This window comes from Macrobrachium rosenbergii, chromosome 47 (assembly GCF_040412425.1).
Source record: "Macrobrachium rosenbergii isolate ZJJX-2024 chromosome 47, ASM4041242v1, whole genome shotgun sequence".
In the NCBI taxonomy this organism is placed as follows: domain Eukaryota; kingdom Metazoa; phylum Arthropoda; class Malacostraca; order Decapoda; family Palaemonidae; genus Macrobrachium; species Macrobrachium rosenbergii.
Window position 1 is genome coordinate 46133880 of NC_089787.1, and position 27275 is coordinate 46161154.

The 27275-nt window shown below is 39.0% G+C and overlaps 1 protein-coding gene across 1 annotated transcript in view; it reads right to left on the reverse strand.

Moving 5' to 3' along the window:
- Positions 1-27275, reverse strand: part of LOC136830919 (uncharacterized) — a 456633-nt gene that overhangs the window by 383581 nt on the left and 45777 nt on the right. Inside the window, 2 exon segments of the mRNA XM_067090890.1 lie at positions 7089-7259; positions 24984-26333. Coding sequence (XP_066946991.1) covers positions 7089-7259; positions 24984-26259 — 1447 coding nt within the window. The 5' untranslated portion in view covers positions 26260-26333.

Sequence of the window (27275 nt, forward strand, 5' to 3'; positions counted from 1 at the left end):
ATCAGAATCTCAATGACAATCCTTCAGGCCAGCCCTATATGGCTACAATTTCCAACTCACTAGTTAAGCTACCATTAACATATTAAATGGCATTAATTTTACAAACAATATACTTTCAATTATCCTAAACTTACGGAAAAATCCAAAAGACAATGGACTATCATGTGCATTGAAAGAGGAGAATATCCCCAAAAATATAAAAGAACACAAAGAACAGCAGACAGTATTATCAGTAGGCCACTGGGCTGAAAAAATTCAACTCGTAAGGCCAGCCAGAAGAGTTTGTGTTGTGATAATTACAAACTAAAAATGTAGGAGATTCTGATAATTTTTTTTATGAATTGTGTCTTAGAATAAATCACACAAAATGCATGTCATTATTATTTTGTATTGCTGGCTGACCTTTCAAGAATAGCACTGTCCAGGAAATTTATTAGATATTCATGAATAATATGACTATCCAACATGGAGAAGATAAAATTACTTTATTCTGTCATTCTTAAAAAATGTTTCCCTCATCCTGCTTATCCAATTCTTCACTCTATTCTTTACTCAATATGATGGAAGTGAACAAAGTTGGATAGTCTTCAATCGAATGTTTATGCATGACTTCGTCATGCCAACTGCCTCTTTAGCTCCTTCATCAGAATCTTCATTTTCTTTTATGCTTGCAAGGACAGAGATCTAGTATAAATCAACACTCACTAGATTCTTACCAAATGAATTTTTGGGGGAAAAGTTGAGTGCTCTGATTACACTTCCTGAATAACTAATATTTACTCATTTCTGTGGTGGTATACTGTCAGCAACCCAAGATACTGATAATAATGCAGCTAGTTCTGCTTTATAAAACACTCATTACTTAGTTAGAGAAAATGGATTTTTTACATTAGAACAGCAGCAAATCCAACACCTAATGTAGATTTACAGTCATGAGTATAGATGACTTGATGTAAAAATTTGTCCTATATTATACTTGTGGTGTTTCCGAAGTTCAGAAGTGTATGCATAATTCTTGGGTAGCTAGTGGCCTATGTGAGTACATAATTATATTTTCTTCATTGCCTTAGGAAGTGGCCATTCCTGTAATGGCGGAATATTATATCTAAGAGAGAGGAACAAACAGGTCAATTAGCTCTAATTGGGAGAAGGGAAGAGTGATTTTTTATAAAAATGCCTCGAACAGCTTTGTGGTAGAACTGTTTATTTGTTTCTACTACATTTCATTATTACAAGGCCATGATGTAGGAAGACTAGAATAAAGCCAAGTACAGTACATATTTGGTGGCTAAATGTAATAATTTTATAAACCTAAAATGTACACTGTTTATACACACTTCAAGAACTTTTAGGTATTTTACCCTGACCTATAATCTAAAATTTCTAACTCGAGGACTGGTCCGAACTGCTTGCTTTAATAACATTTTTTTAATTTTATCTCTTAAATTGCAGGCCCTAAAACAACTATTTGATAAACCAAATATGATGATTCATTCTGGCAAAGTTTCCTTGAGTGACTTTCTTTCCAAACATGACATTTGCTGATGAATGAAGTTTGGACATCCACATGAAATATGTTAGTGTCAACCTGCTTCTTTGCATACGAGGTGTAGATTACTCACAAAACATCTGTAGTCTAATCAATTATTACATAAATATATTTTTTGATTCATTATGCCATATAAGTCTACCATTTATCATACTGGTGGAAATGTAAACATCATTGTGGCATTTGCTTTTTAATGGATAATAGACATGCATCATAAACATATCTTTCTGTAAGTAGCTACATCTGGAAAGTATCAATGCACTCGGTAACAAAGAGCATTTTCCCTCCCTGTACAGTCGTGCATGATCAGTCACTTGTTTGAACTGCTTGCAGGTGGCTTCCTAACATGATAATGTACCTTAAGCATGTGGCTTTAATTGCAGTGCCTGGAGTATTGCAGGTCCTGGTAGTGTTGTATGTGGTGCTGTGTATCTTTTGTATGACCCCACCTCATCCTAAAAGAGCAAAGGTGTTGACCCTTCAGAAAAAACTAGAAATCATCAGGAGAATTGGGACAGGATGGTCTACATCACATATCATGGATGAGTATGGCAGTGCACAGCCAATCTTGCATGATATCAAGGTTTCCCAGGACAAGCTGAAACAAAGTACGAGGAAGAAGACAGCCAAGAGTCAGGTCTGCAAGGTCATGGTTATAGGCTGTCATGAGAACATTGATGGTCTATGTCTCATATCATGGATGAATATGACAGTGCAGTCAATCTTGCTTGATATCAAGGCTTCCCCCAAGAAGCTGAAAAATACTGTACATGAAAAACTTTAGGAAGAAGACAGCCAAGAGTCAGGTCTGCAAGGTCATGGCAATAGGCTGTCACGAGGACACTGAGGAGTTGACCTTGGTGTGGTTTTGTCAACAGAGGGCTGCTGACATGAATGTACATGGTGCTGAATTGGAGGCTGCAGCTACAAAGTTTACGGGCTTGCATAAGTTTGTGAACTTTAAGGCATCTGAAGGTTGGCTGTTTTGATTCAAGATTCAGCACGGGATTTCTCACATGAAGACTCATGGCAAAGCTTTGGATGCTTCTGAGGAGGGAATGGACAAATTTTGCTAATTTTTGCACAACTTGATGAGAAAAGGTTTTGTTTCATGGCAAATCTACAACGCTGACAAAACTAGTCTACTCTTTTGCTCTTAGTCACCAACACCTTGGCTGATAATAAGGAAACAATTTACCTGGTTGAAAACATTCCAAGCAACACGTGTCTGCTTTGTCAGTGCAAATGTTACTCGTGGGATTTGTTGCAAACCAGTGGTAGTTGGACATGCAAAGCAACTTTGTGTTTTAGGTGGGTCAATAGATAAGCTCCTAGTGATTTGGAGTCACTTGGCTGAAGGCTTGGTTCATCTCTAGGATCGTCATCAGGCACAGGACATCGAGAGGCTTTGCTTCTCGTATCAGGGTTATTTAGCCAATGGACCAAAGTGTTACTGTTGCAACAAAACAACTATACCAGAGGAAGTTCCTGAAGGAGGTGATGGTAGTACTGGGGGACATGGAGGAGAGGGAGCAAGGCTTGGATACACAAGGAAAACGGACAACGGAGAATCTTCGAAGATATTTGCTGAAGTCTGCCATCTACAACTTCGTAGATCTTGGAGGGACATCACCTTAGAGACCATCAACCAAGCCTGGAACTATATGCTGAATGGACAAGAGAGCATGATGGACTTCCAGGGGTTCAAAGACAACGACTTCCTGGCCCAACTTGAAACTGGAGGCAAAAACATTCCCAAGGATTATGTTCAGGAGTGGCTGGACAATGATGGTGGTGATCCTGGTTTCCAATTTTTCTCTGACAGCAAGATGGCTGCTATTGCTGCTGGTGACATGGAAGATGACAATAATGACCAGGCTGCTTTAAAACAATTGCCCTTGTACAAGCACATGTGCATGGTCTTTTATATGCTTATCGAGCTTAAGGAGAACTGGAACATCACTCCCAACAACTGCCCCATGGCCTTGGATGTGACTGCACTAGAGTGAGAGTTTCAACAGAATGTCATTGTTAAAGTACTGTACTCTTGACAGTTTCTTCAGATCCCTAACCCCCATGCACCCAAGCCTATTGCCATCCACTTCTTCGGTAACTCAGTCCTTCAACTTAGAAATGCAGGCAAGCATGTCTGCAGCTTTCAGTGATATGCAGGGCTCCTTCAACCAAGAATCTGAAAAATCTGATGTGTCGCTGCTCACTTTGATGACCCTAACCCTCTAGAAATATCTACGCCTCTTCTGTCCACTTCACATCTCCCATGAGTCACAGGAGGCAGAGGAAGATGATGCTGTTCTCAATGTCACAGTCGAGCTGAAGGAGGGAGAAGTAGTGGAAAAGGATTTTTAAACCCCCTCACAAGATTTAAAATGTCTGGCCATCATAAGCACTAAGGGCAGTGCACATAAGTAAGTGACAGAGAAAAAGTATTTTTAAATTTGTATGTTTACTTTTATTTGTATACAATGTACTTTAATGTGTTTGGGAACAACGAAAAACATAAAGTTTGCTTTTTTTGTGTATGTTATACAATATGACATTTTTATGATAAAATAAAGTTTTATATATAATTACCAAGCAATCACATAGCTGCTAGCTTTCTACATGGCAGTCTAACGAAATTCAAATTTTCGTGGTGGCTCTACCATCACTTGTGTAGGTGACTGGGTCCTGCCCACTTTCGGGACTGACAGGTACACTCAGCAAAGAGGATCAATTCGTTTCATGACCAATGTCCATTGAGGGGAGGAGGGAGGGCTCCAATTATGTAATTTCTTGGTAAGTATATATAAAACTTTATCATAAAAATGTCTTTTTTAAATTAGTGACTTACCAAGCAATTACATAGCTCATTCCACATTGAGAGGAGGTGGGAATCATGGACATATTCTAATCCAAAAATTAATAAAGATAATGACTTGAACTAGGAAGGTTGTCAGCAATGGGTTAATGCTGCTTCAGTTGGGTACTGCCTCTGGTTGGCGTTCATCTTAACCTGTAGAGGGCGTGGCAGTATGGCCAAGAGTTGCCCCTACTTCAGTGGGTACTTTGCAGCCATGGAAGTTTACCGGTGGCTGAAAAAGTAAAAAAATAGCACCCTTGCCCTGGGCACAGACCAGAATAAAAACACAACACTGTCACCTATATCCAAAATTAAAAACGACCTTAAACTCAACGACCTTACAACAAGGCGAAGAGACAGTAGTGTCTCAGAGAGCCCCCTATGCTTTCTTTCCCAACACCATGCCAGCCACGGATAAAGGACCCAAAGTACAACAATTATCAAACACAGTTTCCACGTCTTTAAGATAATGTGAAGCAAACACCAATCTACACTTCCAAAATGTTGATTGTAGAAAGTTTTCCAGAGATATGTTATGCGATAAGCCAGAGATGTTGCAACGGCTTGAACCTCATGGGCTTTGACCTTAAGGGAAGGTAAAACATTTCTTGAACTTGAGAATGCACTTCTGTAATCAAACTTCTAAGGAAGAAAGAAAGGGCGTTCTTCGACAGAGGTCGTGAAGGGTTCTTCACTGAGCACCAAAGCATGTTAGAGGGTTCTCTGATCTTTTCTGTCCTCTGAAGATAGTTCTTCAAGACTCTCACAGGACAAAGAAGTCTCTCTTCTTCGTCTGGGCCGAGGGTGTCCGTTAAGCTTTTAATAACGAACGAATGAGGCCATGGCTTAGAAATGTCCTCATTCTTGGCAAGGAAACCAAGAGAGAGAGAACATACTGCATTCCCATTTGATAAGTCTATCCTATTGTTGAAGTCTTGCAGCTTGCTATCGCGTTTGGTGGTCGCTAATGCCACGAGAAAGAGAGCCTTCTGTTCCTAGTGAAATTCTTAAAAGAGGTTGAGCTGAGGGGTTCGAAAATTGAGCTTGTAAGCCAATTCAGAACAACGTCTAAATTCCATGAGACAACTCCAGGCTTTTCTAATATGGTTTTAAAGGATCTGATGAGGTCGGTGAGGTCTTGGTTGGATGACAGATCTATGTCCCTATGCCTAAACACCGAAGAAAGCATTGACCTATACTCCTTGACGGTAGAGGGAGACAACTTCCTATCAGTCCTCAGGAAAAGAAAAAAGTCAGCTAGTTGGCTTATAGAGGTTTCAGAAGACAAGATGTTATTATGTTGGCACCATCCTCTGAAAACTGACCACTTGGATTGGTAGAGCCTGCTAGAAGATCTTCTGCACCTTGCTTCGAAAAGCCTTTCGCTCTGACAAAGCTTCTGATAGTCTGAAGCCTGTCAGGGCCAGAGCGGACAATCCTTGATGGAACCTGAGGAAGTGGGGCCATTTGAGCAGCGACTGTTTTTGTGGCAGGAGTCTTGGGAAGTCCACTAACAGATGCAGCAGATCCGGAAACCATTCCTTCCAGGGCCAAAACGAAACAATCTGGTAAGAGGAGAACTTGTTGCAATCTGAAAGGTGGGAAGGCGTAAACATCCAGGCCCATCCAGGCCCGTCCAGTCCAACAGCATGGCATCCACTGCCCATGCAAGAAGGTCCGGGAATGGGGAGCAAATGAGAGGCAGAGGCAAACGATGATTTCTTGATGTTGCGAAGAGGTCCACAGCTGGTTTGCCCCAAAGCTTCCAGAGATCGTCGCATACAAAGGAGTCCAGAGTCCACTCCATCGGCAAAATCTGATAGCAGCGACTCAATTCGTCTGCGAGGACATTCATTCTTCCCTGCACGAAGCAAGTGATAATCTTCACCTGGTACTGCTCTGCCCGTAGAAGGAGGTCTTTTACCATTTCGTAGAGAGTAAAGGAGTGGGTGCCCCATTGTCTGCGGACATACGACAGCGCTGTGGTGTTGCCCGCATAAACCACTACTACTTTGCCAGAAACTAGAGGAGAGAAGACCTGGAGACCCAGGTGAATGGCCTTTATTTCCTTCACATTGATGTGGAGAGCTCTCTGATCTACAGAAACACATCCCTGAGATCTTCTGACTCCCTAGAAGGGCTCCCCAACCTAGTTCTGAAGCGTTGGAATAAAATTCTAGGCCAGGGTGCAACAGTAGAAGAGATTTCCATTTTCAAAGTCTTTCTACGGATAACCACCATCAAAAGTCCGTCTTGGTCTCTGAGGAGTGGGGAAAATGAAGGAGTCTGGTTGGGTTTCAGATAAAACTGAAGAGACCTCATGTGAAGTCTGCCAAGTTTTATGAACAGTTCTACCTTGGCCAAGGTCCCCAGCAGATTCTAAAAACAGCACAAGATTTGAGAACATTTGTTTTGCATTCATCACCCAATATAAAGCAACTAACTGTAGCAAATGAAATGGCTCTGTTGCAAAAAATGACTGTAACTATGCTCTAACCACTCAGACATGACAATCAAAAGAAGGATGTTCAACACTATAATCTTACAGTCAAAACAAAAAAATTCCCAAAATAATTTCTGATAGGCAAAGTAAGAATCATTACAATCTATCCATCATGAAACCTACATTCCTACCAAAGTACTGTAATTACTTTGTTTTCCTAAAGAATTATATCTTACCGTAAAGGTCTTGAATACCACGATGCTTTCTGAGTACCTCTGCTACTAAAGATGGAAGGCCAAAAAATGGACCAAGTTCAAATTCATTCGCCAATTCATGGATTTTCTCTGCTTCTTTCACAGCTGCCTCCACTAATTCTGCTCTTAGTTCATTTTCTGTTTGTATTACACCTTGGGAGAAAAAAGTAGCAAGACATTAGAAATTTTCACAATAAAATACTTTTTTCTAAACTCTGTCAGTCACACACATACACACATATATATATATCATCAATAAAGGGAAGAGGACACACAAAGATGTACAAGCTGTCTTTATTCCAACGTTTCATAATTATCCATTTAATTACATAATCAGGTCTATTAAAATGAAACATAAAATTCTTTGTAAAGTCGTAAGGACTAAAACTAAAAATTAAGACTTGAAAAAGCTGAAAATTATTCATACAAAATTTCAGTATACACAACATTAAAATTGAAGAAACAAAAAAATTTTTTTAAATCTCTACATTAAAAAGAAAGGTAACAGAATATACAGTAAATTAAAAATGAAAATAGCCATGAAAGGGGTTACAGAACAAAAGATTAAGGACTGACCTAGAGGAGAGACAGCGTTAAACTAAACATAAACAAATAGAAACAACACAAGTCAAGATAAATACAGAGGGGAGGAGGACGTATGAGTGTTTAAAGATGGAACAAGTTGTTTAATAAAAAGTGATTCCAGAATAACAAGGTCTTGAGGGTTGGTGGTATGGCCTAAAATGCACAAGTCTTTATTATCGATATGTGTTTTACGAATTTTGGAGTGATTTCTGATATTGGAATCTCCTGGGTTTGAAATTCTGCTACCACTGACATCACAAAGAGAACTGATACGCACCTTAAGGAGTCTACTGGTGGATCCCATATAGGTCCCTTTTTGACATTCAGGGCAAGTATATTTCTAAACAACACCAAAGGACGTATAAGATGATAACCGCTCTTTAGTTTTAAAGAGTGAACCAATAGTGAAAGGGTTCTTAGGAATTAAATTAACATCAAAGGCATAAAAATGATCCTCAATAATTGGTGTGAACTTTTTGTGAAATTTGAGGTCATGAGTAAATGGAAAGCATGAGTAAAACTTCATTTTTTGGATGGTTAAAACTGCTGGTTTTGTAATGAAATGTTTGTTGAGTAGCTTATATAATTTCTTAAACACCAGCTTTGCAGGGAAACAATTATTATTAAAAAATTCAATTATAAATGTAATTTCTTTATGGAAAAGGCTCCAGTTCGACATAAGGACGAGTGCTCTGTGGAGAAGAGTAGCAACAGAGTTGGATTTAAAATGATCAAAACCAGAGCTATAAAAGTTGTACCAAGTCCAGTAAAAGTTTTTTTCCTAAAAATCATGGTATTATAACTCTCATGTCTGAAAACTAGAACGTCCAGGAATGGTAGGTCATTCGCCTCTTTCTTGATAGTAAACTTTATGCTCAAGTGTACAGTATTAACATATTCAACGAAGAGGTCAGCTTCATATTCACTTTACTGATGATTTTTATAATATGGATTTCTATATATATATATATATATATATATATATATATATATATATATATATATATATATATATATATATATATATATATATATATATATATATATATATATATATATATATATATATATATATATATATATATATATATATATATATATATATATATATATATATATATATATATATATATATATATATATAAAAATATATATACTAATTAGTCGTGTTGTTTAGCTGACAAAAACAAGATGATAGTCTCCTGGCACATACACCACCAGAACCTTCATGTAACTATCAGTCACATTCCTCACCCTTCATGTAGTCTGGATATAAGACTGCAAGACCAGTGAAGCTGTGGGGAGGGAAAATGCTACAAGCATTATTCAACTTCCGTGAAATACATTTTATTGAATCTGAACACTCAACAGCCTATTAGAAAACACAAGGATATTAAAAAAAATTGTGACCAATTTGATACTTTATCTTCACATTACTCATTATCATAAATTTTATGTCAGATTTTCCTTTTATTGGGTTACGTTAACCCTTTCCTATCTGTATAATTACTATATCACTGAGCGTACCTGAGACCCAAGGTGTCTGGGAGCGCTCGACAGTACGAAAAAATAATTATTTCGAAAATTCAGCAAAAATAGAAATTTTATGCCAACAACATTCATTTTGCTGTCCTATTTTCTAAATGTTTATATTTTATGGTGGAATACTCAGAATAAGAGTCCCAGCCCTCTTAATATGAAAAAATGAGAGTTATTTAACGAAAAAAAAAAATTCTTTACTTATTTTTATATTTTCGTTCGTAACCCAAAAACTATGAAAGTCAGGTGAATGAATTATTTTTTATGAGAAAGCCAACAAAATTCCCTAAATATCGACATATAAAACAATGGAAAACGAATAAGTCCAGTTGGTGAAAAAATTGATAGAAAAGAGGGTGAGAAACAGAGCGCTCTGCCCGGCCTATGGTGAGAATTATCACTAGAAAAATTTTTTTTTTGAAGAGCCCTATCTCGGTTATTTTTCATAAAAATTATTTTGTAAATATACAAAAATGTAGAGGAAAAGTTGAAGAATAAAGGGAAAGTCAAGAAAAATGGCTTTGGTAACGGCAACAGTTTCATTTTGACGTTATAAGTTGATCGAAACGAAAAAAAATGTTACTGTTGTCAACATTATCGTTCGTAGCTCAAAAGCTATAACAGTTAGGCGAATGAAAGTTTTTTTATGAAAAAGCCAACACAATTCTCTAAATATTGACATATAAAACAATGAAAAATGAATAAGTCCAGTTGGTGAAAAATTGATAGAAAAGAGGGTAAGAAACAGAGCGCTCTGCCCAGCGTATGGTGAGAATTATCGCTACAAAAAATCTTTTTGAAGAGCCCTATCTCGGTTAGTTTTCATAGAAATTACTTTGTAAATATACAAAAATGTAGAGGAAAAGTTGAAGAATAAAGGGAGAGTTAAGAAAAATGGCTTTGATAATGGCAACAGTATCATTTTGACGTTATAAGTTGATCAACGAAAAAATAAGTTACCGTTGTAAACATTATTGTTCGTAGCTCAAAAACTATAACAGTTAAGCGAATGAATTATTTTTTATGAGAAAGTCAACAAAATTCTCTAAATACCGACATATAAAAGAATGAAAAACGAATAAGTCCAGTTGGTGAAAAATTTATAGAAAATAGGGTAAGAAACAGAGCGCGCTGCCCGGCATACGGTGAGAATTATCGCTAGAAATTTTTTTTTTAAGAGCCCTAGCTCGGATATTTTTCATAGAAATTACTTTGTAAATATAAAAAAATGTAGAGGAAAGGTTGAGGAATAAAGTGAGAGTCAAGAAAAATGGCTTTGGTAACGGCAACAGTTTCATTTTGATGTTATAAGCTGATCGAAACGAAAAAAAATGTTACAGTTGTCAACATTATCGTTTGTAGCTCATAAACTATATGTTAGGCAAATGAATTATTTTTTATGAGAAAGCCAACAACATTCTCTAAATATCAATATATATAATGAAAAATGAGATTCAGATCCCTGCCTAAAATCCAGACGTCTCTTATGTGATGCACTATCGCGTTTTCCGCTAGTTTTACCATAAAAACTTTGCGAAAGCATGTTGGAAACTGTTCTCTATTGACATCACTGTATGTAAACAACCACACGTGTTTACCCGACCTCGCACACATGGTCTCTGACAGAAGTGTGGCCTGCCAGGCCCGCATGGGTGGGATCAGCTGATGTCATTGTGAGAATTTTACTACACCAGGGATTTGCGCATGCACAGTACAGGAACTAAAAAATTTATGGAAAAAGAGGGTATGAAACCAAGTGTTTCCAATAATGTAATCCTACATTTTATAAAAAAAAAAATGTAAGATACGAGAGAGAAGCATGGGTAGGATCAGCTGATTTCATTGTGAGAAATTTACTATGCCAGGGATTTGCGCATGCGCAGTATAGGAACTGCTTGGCTGGCGTATTGATGCCTGAGTTACACGGTCCAAGGTATGCTTTAGCCTATGGAAACCACCAACTGTCCGAAAATAAAAAAAATTTACCCCTACCACACGTACGAAAAATTTTTGTAAATTTTACATAAAATTACGTCAATCAGGAAAGGCGGGGGGTAGGGTGATTTTGTGTAATATTACGTGAATTGGACATGAAAGTGTTAAGTATACCTTAGTTTAACCAGACCACTGAGCTGATTAACAGCTCTCCTAGGGTTGACCCAAAGGATGAGATTTATTTTACGTGGATAAGAACCAATTGGTTACCTAGCAACGGGACCTACAGCTTATTGTGGAATCCGAACCACATTATACCGAGAAATGAATTTCTATCACCAGAAATAAATTCCTCTAATTCTTCATTGGCTGGTCGGAGAATTGAAGGCGGGGCCAGCAGAGTGCTAGCTGAGAACGGTACCTGCCCATCCAATGAGAAACTTTTTTTACTGGGTTATACATATAAAATTGGTTCTTTTCATTCTTTGATGTCTTGTGCTCTTACTGCCTGAAATCACATCAGGTTGAGGTCTCCGTCTATCTCCTTTCCTATGTCTATCTGCAGGTTTTCATCCAGCTAATTCAGTATCTATTTCTTTTCAGGCCCTTCTCATCACAGGCCTAAACCATCTCAAGTCTTTTTTTCCAGCCTCTTGATACCTCATCTCTCTATCAACTGCTAATCATTATACAATCTTCCCACTGTCTCAGGCTATGAGTTTACCATTCTATGTTCACGTCTTTTCAAAATCTCCTCCTGTGTCTTCACAAGCACTGATGTTTCTCTTTCAATGAGTAGTAAAGTTCTCATGTACCCTTCTCAAGTCTTTGCTCTCTCCCTACTAATGGGGCATTTTTATTAAACAACAACCTACCTCTCTCTCTATATTCCATCATTACAATTATTAGTCCATACTAAATTCAATTCTATATTTACAATTTCTCATTAACAAAAATACAGTATATGAATACAATCTATAAACTCTAAATAAGAGAGAATGTTATATTGTTGCTGCTGTGAAAAAGAATAATAATCTAGTTACACTTTTCTTTATATTCTGTAACTGCTCTTTCATGTCATTAATATGCATATATGTTCTGTATAGGGAATCTCAATTGGTACGAGCCTCTACAAGAGGAAGGAATGGAGAGTCATTCAACTTGATCAATCCTTGGTCTTTAAGGGAGTGGACTGAATCAAGGAAGACTTCAACCTCAAGGGGCTTAGAGAGGAAGTTTGGTCTTTTTTATGGCATGAGTGTCAAGGACCATGCTGTGAAGAAAGATTGTTTGTCATCAGCGGCTATATAATCAGTAAGATTGATTTAATTTTCTTCTTTCTAAGGAACTTTTACCTTTCCATCAACGAACAACAAACTTTCATTCATTGTTGCTGTCCTACTGTAAGCACCTAGAGTCAACAATTTAAGAGCACATCTCTCTGTTGGTGGCAAGTTTCCTCTTATTTTTAGTTCATCAGATTCCTTTTTTTCTTGGCCTCTAGTTAATTTTGCATAAGGTTCTTTTTGTAAGTGCTGGTATTCTCATGGGTGGGTGTTGGTTTCACAGGCAAAGGCCTGTATACCATGGAAAGAAGCTTTTGAGAGATCAAAATAAATGAAAATGATAGCAGTTTTGGCTGCATACATCTTATATAGTCTTCTGCATTTTCTTTATTTACTGTCTCTTTCTACAAGTAGTGTGCAATAACTATTTAAAGGACAAAAAACACTTGAAAATACAACATTTTCTTTGGATTAATCTGAAATTTTGCTAAGATGCAACTTAGCACAATCATGGTGGAATAACAAAAGGAAGAATGACTTCTCTATATACAATGATTGGTTCTCTCTCTCTCTCTCTCATCCTTCATGATACTGCATGGCAAGAGTGGCAGGGATGGACTGATGAGGAGGGAGATTGGTATAATCCCAAAGGTGCTGGTTGTTGTTGTTGTTGTGGTTCCCCAGACTCTGTTATGCCAGGAAGCCTGCACCGCGCAAGAAGGACACCACGCTTACTGGATCTAACCATAACTGTGTGGTAGTGTGGATGTTGTGTTGTTGTCTAAGGGCTGCCAAGTTAGGGCAATCTACTAAGAGATGTGTAATTGTGTGGGGACTAACTTGGCAGAGTGGACATATGTCTGTTTGGGTGTTGTCTATGCGGTGTTTGTAGGTGTTTAGTGATTGGTGATGACCACAGCGAAGTCGAGTCAGGTGTACTCTCTCAATCTTGAGAGCTGTGTTTCTGTACTGCTTATGTTGGGTGGGGGTGCCGAGTATTTTGTTGTTGGGAAGGTTATTAAGTGCTTGTCTGGTGAGGTGAGTATGGATGTGCTTTTTATTTTGTGTGCTGTTTGTGGGTGGTGGTATAGAATTCAAGATATCTGTATAGTGTCTGTGTGGTGTATTCACTATTTGCCTGTGTGTTGGAGGGTGGTCGTGAAGGTAATAGCATGGGCTGTTTGTGTTGTTTATGACCGATGCCAAGAATTGTGTGCCTCTCATGTCTAAGTGTTGCCTGATGGTGAGAATCTTGGTTTCGGCGTGTAAGTGTTCTATTGGTGTGGATTGTGTACTGCCAAGGATGATTCTCAGAGCTGTGTTTTGTATTATTTGTAGTTTGTTTAGTTGTGTGTTGGATATGGCAGGGTGCCAGGCTGGGCTGGCGTAGTTTATTATGGAGCGGATGTATTGTTTGTATACTGTGATGAGCGTTTCTTTTTGTTGTCCAAATGTTGTGCCTGTTAGTGATCTTAGTGCATTTAGTCTAGGTCTGCATTTCTTGATGATGTTACTGACATGTGGAGCAAATGACACTGAAGTGTTGTATGTGACTCCTAGGATTTTTGTTTCGTGTGTGTGTGGAATTGTGGTGTTGTTCAGCGTTGCTGTGGGTCTGTACTGATGTTCTTTGTTGTGACTAGTGAGTAGTGTACTTGTGGATTTTGTTGGTGCTACCTGTAATCTGTTTTGTGTGAGCCAGTTTTCAAGTTGTGTTATGTAAGTCTGTACTTGTGTGGAGCATACGTTTTTGTCTGCATGTATTGATATGATTGTTAGATCGTCTGCATATGAGGAGATGTATATGTTGTTAGGTGGTGTTGGTATGTCATGCATGAATAGGTTAAAAAGTGTTGGGCTTAGGACGGAGCCTTGTGGGACACCGTTCATGAAGTTTCTGATTTTGGATGACTCGCCATTGTAGTGTACAAATGCTTGTCTGTCTGTTAAGTAATTGGCGAGCCAGCGTTTGGTGTTGTTGTGTAGTGTGGTGTTGTAAACTTTGTTGATGAGAAGTGGTCTAGAGATGGCGTCAAAGGCTTTACTTATGTCTATTGTGATTAGCAGTGTTCTTTGTGGTGGGCATCTGGAGTTAATGCCATCTTGTATTTTTTGTGTAAGGTTGGTGAGTAGCGTTGTTGTGGAGTGGTGTGGTCTGTAGCCATGTTGAGTGGGTGACAGTGGTATGTGTGGTGTGGTTTTGCGTAAGATGAGGCGTTCTACTACTTTTGATGGTGTGCAGAGTAAAGTTATAGGTCTGTATGAAGCTGCTTGTGTAGGTGTTTTGTTTGGTTTTAGAAGTGCTATTATTTTCCCCAGTTTCCAAATGTGTGGTATAATGCAGTGTGCGTATGAATAATTGGCTATGTTTGTCAGTGTTTGTGTGCCATGGGGACCTAGATGTTTTAAATGAATGTTTGAAATGTTATCGATGCCCATGGCTGCAGAGTTTTTAAGTTGTTTAATGATTCTAGCAGTGTCTTCTGTTGTGGCTAATATTACTGTGTAATCTAATGGGAACTGTTGTTTGCGTCTGTAGATGTGTCTGTCTTCTTTGTATTTGCGTAGGTGGCTGATTTTTGCGTAGTGGTTTATTAAGATGTTGGCTTGTTGTTTGCGTGAAGGGATCTTGTCAGATGTGGTGATTGAGGCGTGACTTTGAGTGTTCCCACTGTTTGAATTGATGAGACTGTTGATAGTTTTGTGTAGTTTGGATGGGTTGGTTCTGTAGTCTAGTGTACCTTGAAAAGTTTGCCAGTTCTCTGTCTGTTTTGAGTTAATTTGGTGTTTATTTCTGTGTTTAAATCATGTATGCGATTTGTTGTGATTTGTGTGTGTGGGGTTGGTGTATTTCTTAAATTGTTTCGTTCTGTTATGAGTCTGTTTATGTCAGGCGTGAAGTTTGGGTTGTAGTGTTTTCTGTTGCCTTTAGGAACGTTTCTTTTGTCTGCATTGTTTATTATGTCGTTGAATTGTATTGTTGTGTTGTTTAGTGTCTGTGATGATGTTATGTGTGTGTGGTTTAACTCCTGGAAATGAGCCTCAGTGGTTTCCAAGTACTCATCCCAGGCGGCGCGCTTGTAGTTAGGGATGGTGTGTCTTGTATGTGAGAAAGTGTCATGTGTGGTTCGGAGTGTTATTAAAATAGGAAGGTGGTCTGATGATAGGTCTGTTTGTGTTTTCCATGTGATTGATGGTGCTATGTTGGGTGAGCAAAATGTTATGTCTGGGGAAGTGAGACTAAAGTTGGCTTGGTGTGGTATGTGTGTGTGCATATCTGTGTTGTTTAGTATGTATAGCTGATCTAATTGTGTTGAGATGTCTGTGCCTCTTTGTGTGATGTCTTGATGGGCATACCAGTCTGTGTGTTTGGCATTGAAATCTCCTCCCAGAAGTATATCTGGGAGGGTATTCAACGCCTGCAGTCTAATTGTGAAGTTTGCTGGTAAACCCGGTGAATATTCTGGAGGGATGTATGTGTTGATGATTGTGATTTGTTTATTGTGCCCTATTTTGATATTAAATGCTTGTAGTTCTGTGTGTCTGTCTACTTGTGTTAGTGTTCTGATGTACTGCGTTTTTTCAATGTAGGATATGTTATGGTGTATGTATGTGATGAGGCCTCCGCCATCACCATGTTGTCTGTCTTGTCTAATGGCTGTGTAATTTGGTATGTTGGGTGTTTTATGTGTGTGTTTCAGTTTTGTTTCTTGAATGATGGCTATGTGGATCTTTTGTTTGTGCATGAAATGTTTTAGTTCAATGTGTTTGTTGCGAATGCCGTCAATGTTTAATTGTAAGATGTTTATGTTGCAGCGATTATGTCTAAGTGTGTGAGTGCGTGTATTTAGTGGTGCATTTCTGTGGGCGTTAGGTGAGTGTGTGCTATGGGGTGTTGGGGTTTGTGGGGATGTTTGATTTGTAGGAATGGGTGATGGTGTTCTGGGATTGGAGGAAAGTGTGGTAGATGTGGGAGATGGTGATCTGTGTGGTGTTGGTTGGTTGGTGTTTTGTTGGATAGGAAGTGCTTGTTGTGTATTGTTATTGTTTGTTTGTGTGTGTGTGTTACGGCATATGATGCACTTCCAATGTACATTGTAGTCTTTTAGTGTTCTCAGTGTGGTGCACCGAAGGTGTACCCACCCACCACACAAGTTGCAGTGGACTGATCCACCCCCGGCGCGAGAAGCTGTGACTTGTGTGCTGCAGATGGGACATGTGTAGGGGCCTGGGTTTAATTCTATGTCACCGGCTAGGATTAATTGTAGGGATATAGTAGCCGGGTTACCATATCCCTTCAGAGAAAAACTGGAGATCCAGTCGCGCGGCGCCACCCTGGGCGCGGTACCCTGCGGAGCATTGGGAAGCCACTCCTCCTCTTCTCCCCTCCCTTGTCTTCGCAGTGGGGTTGTATTGTGGACGTTTGATCCAGGCGGCCGTCGTTCCACCGCCGTCTGGAGAGGTCCCACGACGATGACGCGTCCACTCCGGAACCAAAGGTGCTGGTGTGCCTTTACAATGCTCTGGCTGTGGGGGTTAGTGGGACTGACATATGTGGTGCTTGTCCAATTTCATAGATGGAAGGAACTCTACTTCTCTTATTGTGTTAATCATTTACTTCTTTTCTTGAGGTGGTGGCGTTCTATCACAGAGTTGAGGACCATGCTGGAATTACAGTATTTCCCAGCATCAGGTATGCTTTTTTTTCTCCCAAAGTAAGTCCTAGATATTTATCATGCATCCTAGAGGCCAAAGGTTACCTTTTTCTTTCTTGAAGCTGCAGTGATGTGCTGCTAAGATGAAGATTTTTATTGAGTTACCATATTTCTTAGCGACAAAGATGCTATAGAAGTCCTGGGAAATTTACCATGTGCCCTAAAGGCTGGAGGTTACACTTTCCATGTCTATCCTAACTGGATAGGAAGGTTATCTTTGCCAGACAACTCCTGTATATGACTTCTAAATGAAGTTATTAAATTATACTTAGTAAAACAGTAAATAAACAAATGTATCATAAAAAAAGTACTAAGTTTAAATAGTAAATACACAAAAATATCACAAACAAAAAGTTATCATAAAGATTCATTCTCATATCAGCAGACTACTGTAGACACATCAACAGATGAATAGTAAAGGTTGTCTATCAATATTATCAATATTTTTATTCTCCTCAAATGACACTTACCTTAAGGAATATTATTAACCAACAATAATAAAATTCTAGTATTTGAGTCATGTTTGTGTGGTACTTTTACAAAATTTAATATTACAATATGCAAAATATTTTCACATTTTAGAACTAAGTCTAAAGAATGAGTTTCAGGGGCTTGAATCTCATCAGATCTCAACACCTCAAGGCGTTTCGTGAGACTCATGCATTCGCGCGTTTCTCTGTGGAGCATATCTACCCATTATTCGCGGAAAATTCGCCCATTCGCTGTATTTTTCACTGAGAAATATTCACTAATTACTGTATTTTCATATAATTTTCATGAATAAATGCACTTCTTGTGATAAAACTATTAAAATACTCAGGTATAAGCATTTTTACAGGATTTTTCCGTGCCCAGTCGTTTGAGCGAAGTCATTTTGAGCGATGTCGTTTAGAGCGATGTCATTTTGGGAGAAGTATCAAATAAGTCATATTGAGCGATACCAATTGAGCGATGTCAGATTGATCGAACTCGCACTGTTAAATATATCACAAATTGAGCGATACAAAGTTGAAAATAATAAATAATAGAATTTTTCATTCGTCTTTTTTATTAACAAGTATCTAATAACCATTTACAAAGATTACATGAAAATATAATATTTCGATAAATAAAAGATAAGGTCGTTTTTTATTAAAATATATCAAATAACTGAGATATAAGGTGATTTTTATTAAAATATTTCAAATAACAAATACTTATTTTTGTGATAATTAAAACTAAGGGATATATAATCCATGGAGAAAATACTGTATATACATTCTGGAAGCTTTTAATCAAAATGTAATATTGTAGGAAAGGTGTCTCAGAAAAGTAGTAATATCTAAGGTATCTCTAGAATCAATTATGCTTTTAATTCTTTTTTCCATCGCATCATATTTTGTTTTCTTACGTCTCGGTTCTCCGGAAATTATTCCAAAATATTTAGTTCTTTGTAGGCTCTCTTCCCTTCTTAAAGCCTCTATTAAGAGCCAAACTGTCGGGTGACAGCAAGACAGACTGCCTTGAAAAGCATTGTGCCACCCCTCCACAGAATTATTTGTACACGGGAGATCCGACTGAACTCTGATATAGACATTCCACCAAGGTAACGGGAATTTAGGCCTTCTTCTACGGTTGATTGTCAATGGGCGCCCAAGATAGTTATCTTCGAAATAATCAAAAACATCGTCAAGGCATTCATCGTAATTTTCCATATTTCGTATGGCTTCAAAGCCTCTTATGACATCACATGTAGGGAGGAAGGCTGTGCAAGTCATCATTTTAATTAGCGTTCTGATATTTTCTTCACTGACATATTTTCCTCTCAATCCCAAGTTGTTAACCTTTTTCCATACACTCTGTCCTAGATGGAAGAAACATCCTGCTATGCTAGAACTTGGGAATACCGATGTTATAGCATTTTTGTAGCAATTTCAAAGTCTATCATAACGGTGATAGGATCAAGAGAAGGCTCAATGGATTTCAATTCGTTAAATACTACCCTGTAACTTTCTTCGCATTTATTAGTGAGTAAAGCATATATGCAAGGTATTATACTTTCTTTTATAAATGCATGAATCGTAAAAATCTGAAAAAATATAGATGGAGCTGTTTTGAATGTTCCGTCAGCTAACCAATGACGATTGTCTTTCAACCATGTAATACTTTCTTTAGTACCAAAAATGATAACTCTATTCTCATCACCTAAACCACTGTCATATAGAATGAAATTATCACCAGTGAAAGTAGAGCACAAGGATTCCGGTGCGATGAGGGATTGAGCAAATTGAGGAGGTGGTGGGTAATCCCCTTTAGCTTTCCTCTTCCTAGATATGGTACGCCTAATTTCTCTCCAGAACCAATCTTTGCCGCAACTTCATCTGGTAGACCAGCAATAGCGTCCTGGAGTATGCGTCTTGGTGGATCATGTGACGCTTCAGCAGCTTTGCAGATTTTTCCTTTAACTATTTCCTCACTGACTTTAACAGGTTGGGGTGTATGCAGTGTTCTCCTCTCTCTCTCTGCAATTTCTGTCTCTTTCATACTCCAACGTGGTGCTCAACCGCCCTTTGCAGCCTTTCACTTCACACCGCCAAGAAATCGTTGTTTGTGTAGCTTTATCGTTCCGATAAATAAATCCATTATAAGCAATTTTGTTTTTACCACGACTAGAAACTAGAATCTCCATGATGGGTTGAACTGAATAATAAACTGTGTTGAATTTCCAGAATAAGAAAATAAATAAAAAAATAAACAAACCATTTGTTCCTAATAATGTAAAAACGACTTAACAGCCATTAAGCTGAATAACCGTTTGTTCTTAGTAACGTAAAAACATCATCGAAGTATTCGCTTAAAATAAACCTTCGCTCAAAATACCATTCGCTCTTATTGTATCATTCAAAACCCAATATGACATCGCTCAAAACGACATCGCTCAAAATGACGTCGCTCTAAAGGTAGGGAACCGATTTTTCTTGTGTTTAAACTACCAAATAGAAAAAGGGACATCTCTATGGACATCTTTCCCATGGCTGTCCGCTGACACCTGCAGACAGCAGGTCTGACTGAGGGGCGGCTATCCAGGGGCAAAACCCCATCAGACTCCCATGGACTGACAGTGTGCCTCCTCCCAGGTGTAGGGGAGTCTGGCAGGGACTGGTTTGGAGAGCTGATACGGTCAGATAGCCACCACCTCCACTACACATCCAGAAAGAAGCCTTTCCAGGCTGTCTCGATACCTGGGACTGGCAACAGGCTCGATTGAGGGGGGCGAATGCCTGTGTGTAACCCCCGACCTCCCTTGGACTTCCTGTATGTCTCCTACCCGGTTACATGGGAGTATGACAGGGACCTTTGTCTAGGAGAACTGAGGGGCGAGTAGACACCTCCTCTACTGCACACTTCACTATCACAAGATTAACATCTGTTAACCTAAAACAAGACTGGCAATGGCACGAGAAGGAAGCAAGGGAGCCAGACGTGAGAGCAAGTGGACAAAATGGGCAGGAAGATTAGCAGTAGGACAGAGATAGCTCAGATAGCGCCAAGATCCCAATAACTGGCGCTGAGCGCCCAAGAGTGGATGCCAAGGTGACAGAGAGTGAGCCCCGAGTGCCTGAAGCAGGCGCCTAGTGCCAAACAGTGGGCGCCTAGCACCCGATAGCGGACACCAAGCGCCTGAAAGCTGGCGCCAAGTGTTCTGCAGTTGGCGGCCATCGAGCCAGTAATAAAAAGATATGTCTTGTCCAAGGGGGAGAATAGGAGGGCCGATCTCTGAGATGGAGTGATGCCTTTTGAAGTAAAGGAGTACCAAAGGTCCCTCTTCTTAAGAATACCCATGGCGTACAGAATGGCTAACTCCTGTGTACTATCGTGAATGCCTCTGTCAATACAGGAAAGTACTCCCAAGAGATCCGTCGAGATCTCTTGAGGTAACAAAGAACACTCTAAGTTTGCGCGCCAGAGCGCCCACTCCCCAGTCAAGGAAGCTCATCACTTCAAACACCTTAAAAATATCTTAAAGAAGGTGCACAAGTTCCAAGGCCGAGAACATAATTTTGGCTGAAGAGAAAGCTGATCTCCTAGTCGAGTCGATAAGGCTGGAGAAGTCTCCTTGAGAGGAGGCAGAGACTCCCAAGGAAGGAGCTCTCTGGTCGCATAAAACCTGTAGCTCAACCTGGACAATTTGGAAGGAGGGAAACAAAAACTGCTTTGCCTTGTTCCCTCTTCTCAGAAAACCAATCTTCTACTTCCTCCAGTGCCTTCCTTGTTGAAGAGGAAAGAACTAACTTCAGTAATTTTGAAGGACCAACTGAGGGGGGCTTCTATAAAGTCGAAGCAGGAACCTCAACAGTGCAGAGTACGCCAATGAAGGTGCATCTTGATCGGGAACAACCTCTTCCTCAGAAGAGACAGGAGAAAGCGATAAGTCTGCTGTTGTCTGAGCTGTAGGGGAAGCCTTCTGAAGCAAACTAAGAATATTATCCAGTTTGCTCTGAATCGGGTCAACTGTAGGAGGAACAATGTCCGAAATGACACTACTAAGAAGCGGTGGAGGAGAGGGCACCAATGGGCGCTCGGGAGGCACTGCAGAGACGGGAGCCAGTGACAAAACCTGTTGGTGAATGGGCGCCAGTAGGCACTCAATCACAAACGGGAGCTTGGGCGCTTCGATGCTAGTTGCTGGCCGCTCGGGCGATCATTGTAGAGATGAAGGTGCTGGGTGCGCAACTCCTGATGCAGTAGCTCCTTTATATGACGAAGAACGTCTCTGTGCCACAAGACGCCTCAGTGCCAATTTACGATCATTGTCAGAAGAAGCAGAAGAGAATTGTTCGGGGCTATCCCAATGACTACATGATGGGCGCAGTGAAGCCTTGCCCTTCTTGCAAGGAACAGGGGAAGAAACTTCAAACTCCACTGCATGCCGCTTCAGCAAGCGTGACTTGTCTGCATAGCGCCATGCGTGTCTGGGACTCAAATCCTCGGAGCTGGAAGACATACAATGAGCACTCACTTGAAGGCCTTTCCAACGGCCTTTGGTTGGGATTCATCAACAGACTGAACTGAGGGGGCGACTGCTCGGGGGCAGACCCCACCAACCTCCCTTAGGTTGCCAGTTTGAATCCTCCCAGGTGCTGGGGAGTATGTCAGGGACCTTGGCCTAGGAGAATCGGCGGGCCGAACAGCCACCTCCTCCACAACCACTGCACTTGCACTGGGCGCCTATTAACTCGAAGCGAGTGTCGATTTTCGACTCCAGACTGACAATGGTGCTGGGGTCGGCAATGTGAGAGTCAGGTAAAGGAGAGGGTTGCACAGGTGGAGGAGACGGAATGGGATCGGAAGAAATTACAGGAGCAATTGCATCAGACTTAGCGGATGAATCCTGACTAGCTAAAGCTTTACTAGATTCCCTAGTCATAGCTTTCCTCTTCCTATCTCTAGTTAGTTTCTTGGTATGTTTCATCTAAGTCTTCCACTTCTTAACATCCCAGTCATTACACTCCCCACAACGTAAATTTACTGAAAGTTTGCCCCCTACATGGAATACAAACAGTGTGTCAGTTGAATCACAAGATTCTTTAGTTAGTCTAGTATTGCAGCCTTTGCTGCAATACCTAATGCTAGCACTATATACTAGTGTCAGACATCCTAGAAAAGTCTAATACAAGTCAAAAAAACGGGCAGAGTCGTCAATCCGTGATCAAAATTCAACTAACACTATGTTAATTATGCCGAAAGGCTATGAAATTAAATACTTCACCAATCGAAGATACGTCAAACAACCAGGATTAATTATGCCGAGAGGCTATGAAATTAAATACTTCACCAATTGAAGATAAGTCAAACAACCAGCAAAGTATAAATTCCAAAATTCGAGCTGCTGCCAAACACAGTCCTTCAACCACAGCCAGCAGAAACAAATTGGAGCTCTTTGGTATATTGTACCTTCTCTTACACCTGAAAATGGGCAGGTTAAAAGAAACTAATAGCTATGTAATTACTGGGTAAGTTACTTATATAAAACACGCCCTTCAGACTATTCCCCAGTGGAGTGCTTTCATAGGGAAGATAGAGCAAGGAAAATTACTTTGCCAGGTTTATCCGCAGATCCTAATTATTTAGTAGGTTTGCAAAACAGACAAGGCTCATGAAATTACCCTCAAATTGCAAAAGAAGTAAGAGATAGATTTAAGGATTACTATGTTAAAATGAGAGTGCAGTAGCATGGCAAAGAATTCGTGTAAATCATGAAAATAGGTAAGTTAGGCCTAGTCTAAATAGTAAAGCACATCTCCAAATCTGTACAAACAGTATGGTTAAAACTGTGAGCAAAATATTGGGCCGTATTCCTTTCTTTCCAAAATAAATAAATAAGAAAATTATGATCAGTTTAATTGATTCATGATTCAAATGTTTTATTTAGACCTATGTCTGGCTCCCCCTCAAACAATTTGTATTCATTCAAATTTGAATGGTGAATCTGAGTAATTTCAATAACATCAAATAAAAGTTCAGGTAAGTTATCTAAACACTCCAATTTTTCTCCAACTTCGGTCTAATCATTAAAAATCACGTCCTCATCAATATTAGTAGAATCCAAATTTGATGTATTCTCTCCTGGCAAGTCTTGATCACATATGAACATAATGCCGTTAAAATACCAGAGAGTGGGTTTGTAAATATCATCAGCTGAATTGCCTGACTTCTTAGAGCTCCCATGTTTTCGAAGCTCCCTTCTAAAAGAACTATGGAGACAACTGATTTTTTTCATCACATCATTCCGTGTGCAATGAGGGTGAAGTTCTTTTAGCTTTTCATACAACTTATCTATACCTTTCTTTCTTGAATTCCTATTAGAGTATTCTTTCAATTTCACTTTCCACAAAACTCTATGATTCCTATATATGGCAATGAAATCCATCATGATTCCCCTTTCCTTGTCCTTATCGGCAGAAGTGTCAATCGGAAAATAATAGGCCCAGTCTGCCACTAAAGGAGCTGCTACAGATGTTACATCCCTGAGATCTGATACGTATGACGGTTTGAGACTGATGCCCACAAAAGTCAGATTCCATCAGACATCCATCCAACACATTGGTCCAACATGTTTACCCTTTCACACGGTCAAACGTGCTAACGAACATCGTGTTGTCCAATGCATTGGCCAACATGCTTGACCTTGTGAAACACCCTTTAGACCCTGATTCCTGTGTGTGGTTACTTGTGGAAAATGAATATCCAAAACCAGAAATACTTGTGAAGGAGCATGTCTCCCAAAAAATCCAAAAATAACCTGTAGTAAGCATGTAGGCTGGCTCTGTGACAGAAAATCATGAAAACTTAAATGGTCATAAGAATTGATGGTAAGTCACCTAAATTGCTTGCATGAATTTAAGGTGAGAGGTTCTTAGATCTCGACTGATCCCTGCATATTGAGCAGGATCTTCCCTGGAAGAGAGGAAGCAGACAAACAAGCCAACCATGGACTGCTCTCAAGACTATGGGCACATCACATGAACCTAATACTGTAGTGTCATGTGTACAGCTACAAAACAAGATGGAGCAGATGGTAAATAATTTGATTTATTATTTGGAAGCAATCTTGTACTTGACAATGGTTGAAAAAAGTGAAGGATTACAACAGGTGAGTGGGAAGGATCCTGAAACTCATCCACTGCCACCAAGAACCACCTTGTTATCAAGCTTCAATGAATGTAACCACCTTGAACTATAATGTGATGGTTTGTATTCTCATACGAACAAATTTTAACTCTTATAACTACTCTCATTCCAATTATATAAATAACATTACAGTATAATGTACTCACCACAAGTTTGAGAAGATTGAAATCCATCCAATCTACCTTGAAGACGAACAATCAAAGGTTGTGATTCCATGGTGCTACTGAAACTAACTTGGGAATCACTTGACGAAGCATTTTCAACAGAACATGACTCTGCATCAACATTTCTTTCACTCGACACAAACGAAGGTGCGCCTGATGACAATGGCTCTCCAGGAACTTGGAAATTCTTTGTGTCTGCTTCCAAAGTCTTTGAAATATAGTTGTTTTTGGTAGTTTCCATTTTACTTCTAGGATGGTCTTTGAAATTTTCCTCACATTTACCATGGCTGTCTGAGACACCTTTGAACATATCGGTTTCATCACTGAAGAGGTCAGTTTCGCTTTCGAAGTTACTTCCTCTACTCTTACTTACAGCATAACTTTTTGAAACTGGTGTTGCTTCAAAGAGATCTGGGGAATCCTCATCACCAAATCCACCAAGAAAACTCACGCCACTCGTATTATGCACACGTTCAGTGATGGGAGACTCTTCAGTTCTTTCATGACATAACTCCTCGTCATTTGCTTTACATGATTTATATACAACTTTCTTACAGGATCGTCTACCTGAAATATATATTTCATGAGGAGATTCATTCAATTTAAATGTGTGTGAAGGGGTGCATGGTTTTTCAGATAAATAGTGCTTGTTTTTCTTTGATGAATATATGTTCCTCTTTGGAGTGCACTCAATTTCAGAAACTTTGGCCCTTTTATTTTTCTTGGAGAAAACATTACTCTTTGGAGTGGACATGACAGACAGGCAAATTGAATCAAGTTCTTCAAAGTCAATATTTTCAATTAATGAATCTTCTTTTTCTACAAAAGAGGACAATGGGCTTTCAGCTTCAGTGGATTTCTTTGATGCTACAGGGCTAAGTAGAGCATGTTTTTGATAGCTGCAACCTCTGCTTTGTCTTCGTTTGTCTAGTGGTACTATATTTCTTTGAATAATTTTTCTATGTACAGAAGCATGATCAGCTGAGGAAGTTGGGGATGAGTGTGCCATTCCCACTGTTGAAGAATTTTTCCTCTCCCTCTTTGGACTACAGGAGTTGGCACCTTCATCACTGCAAAGTGAAGATAAAGCTTGTGGTGATAAAGCATTGCATTTCCTGAAATGCTTTTTCTTACCAAGAATAGGTGAAGACATTTTAATTTCTTTCTCATCTTCTCCCTCTACACAACCCTCTTCACATATTTCTTGTTTTTTGTTACCATAATCTTCATAACTTGAAGACCTGCGTTTGGGCCTCATATTAAGAAAGGAAGACACGCAAGACCTCTGCAGATTAATTAAGTTTTCTCCTTCCCATTTCTTTAAGTCTGAAACTGAGGGAAAAAGATAAAAATAGTTAAATCTGAAACTCAATGAAAAATATAAAATCTATACACTGCAAAGCTTAAAAACAAAAACAATTACATAAAATATAATTCCAATATTATAATCACTGTACAGCACTATACTGCACCAATATTATTAATTAGGTTACATTATTAGCAATGAAATTTTTAATCCAAATTAATTCTCATAAAAAATTCAAAGCGGTGAGTCACTAATGCTTTATACTAAATATTTACCAAATCTTCTAGTACTGACGAGTTTCTCATCAAGTGCTGCTTTTTTATGCTAAAAGTGAGGCACTGAAGCAATGGTTTTTATTTACGAAAATTTTCTTCCTGTACCTACACTATAATCCATATTTCTTGGTAAATACCATAAGCTGTTTGTCATAAATAACTTGAGCATGACTAATAAAAACCTCAACAGAAAACTGTAGTACAGATAACTCTCTACTTACATGGGTTCTAAATGTTTTCCCTTTAACAATGGCTATAATTAGAGACAATAATGATCTAGTATTTACATGAATTCCTCACATTAAAAAAGGTAAGTAGCAGCACGAGCAAAATTTGTGTGTTTAAGTTTGTATCTCTAGTACCAATGATGATACTGTATTGTACTATACATTCATTATCCTTATTTATCAGGTATCTGAGGAAAAGTAGAGATACCATTGCCTCTGAACCTAATCCCCTTATTATACCATTGTTTCATGTAAGTAACTTACCAAGTAATTACATAGCTATAGTTTCCACTTGTGTGACAGCCTAAATTTAAAAATCACAGTAGCACTTCTACTGTTTTTGTGTAGGTGACTAGCCCCACCTACTATCGGGGAACAACAAGAACAACAGAGCAGAAGAGCTCAATTTGTTTCTGTCGGTCTTAGACGAAACATTGAATGTTTGCATCAGCTCTCTTTTTTAATT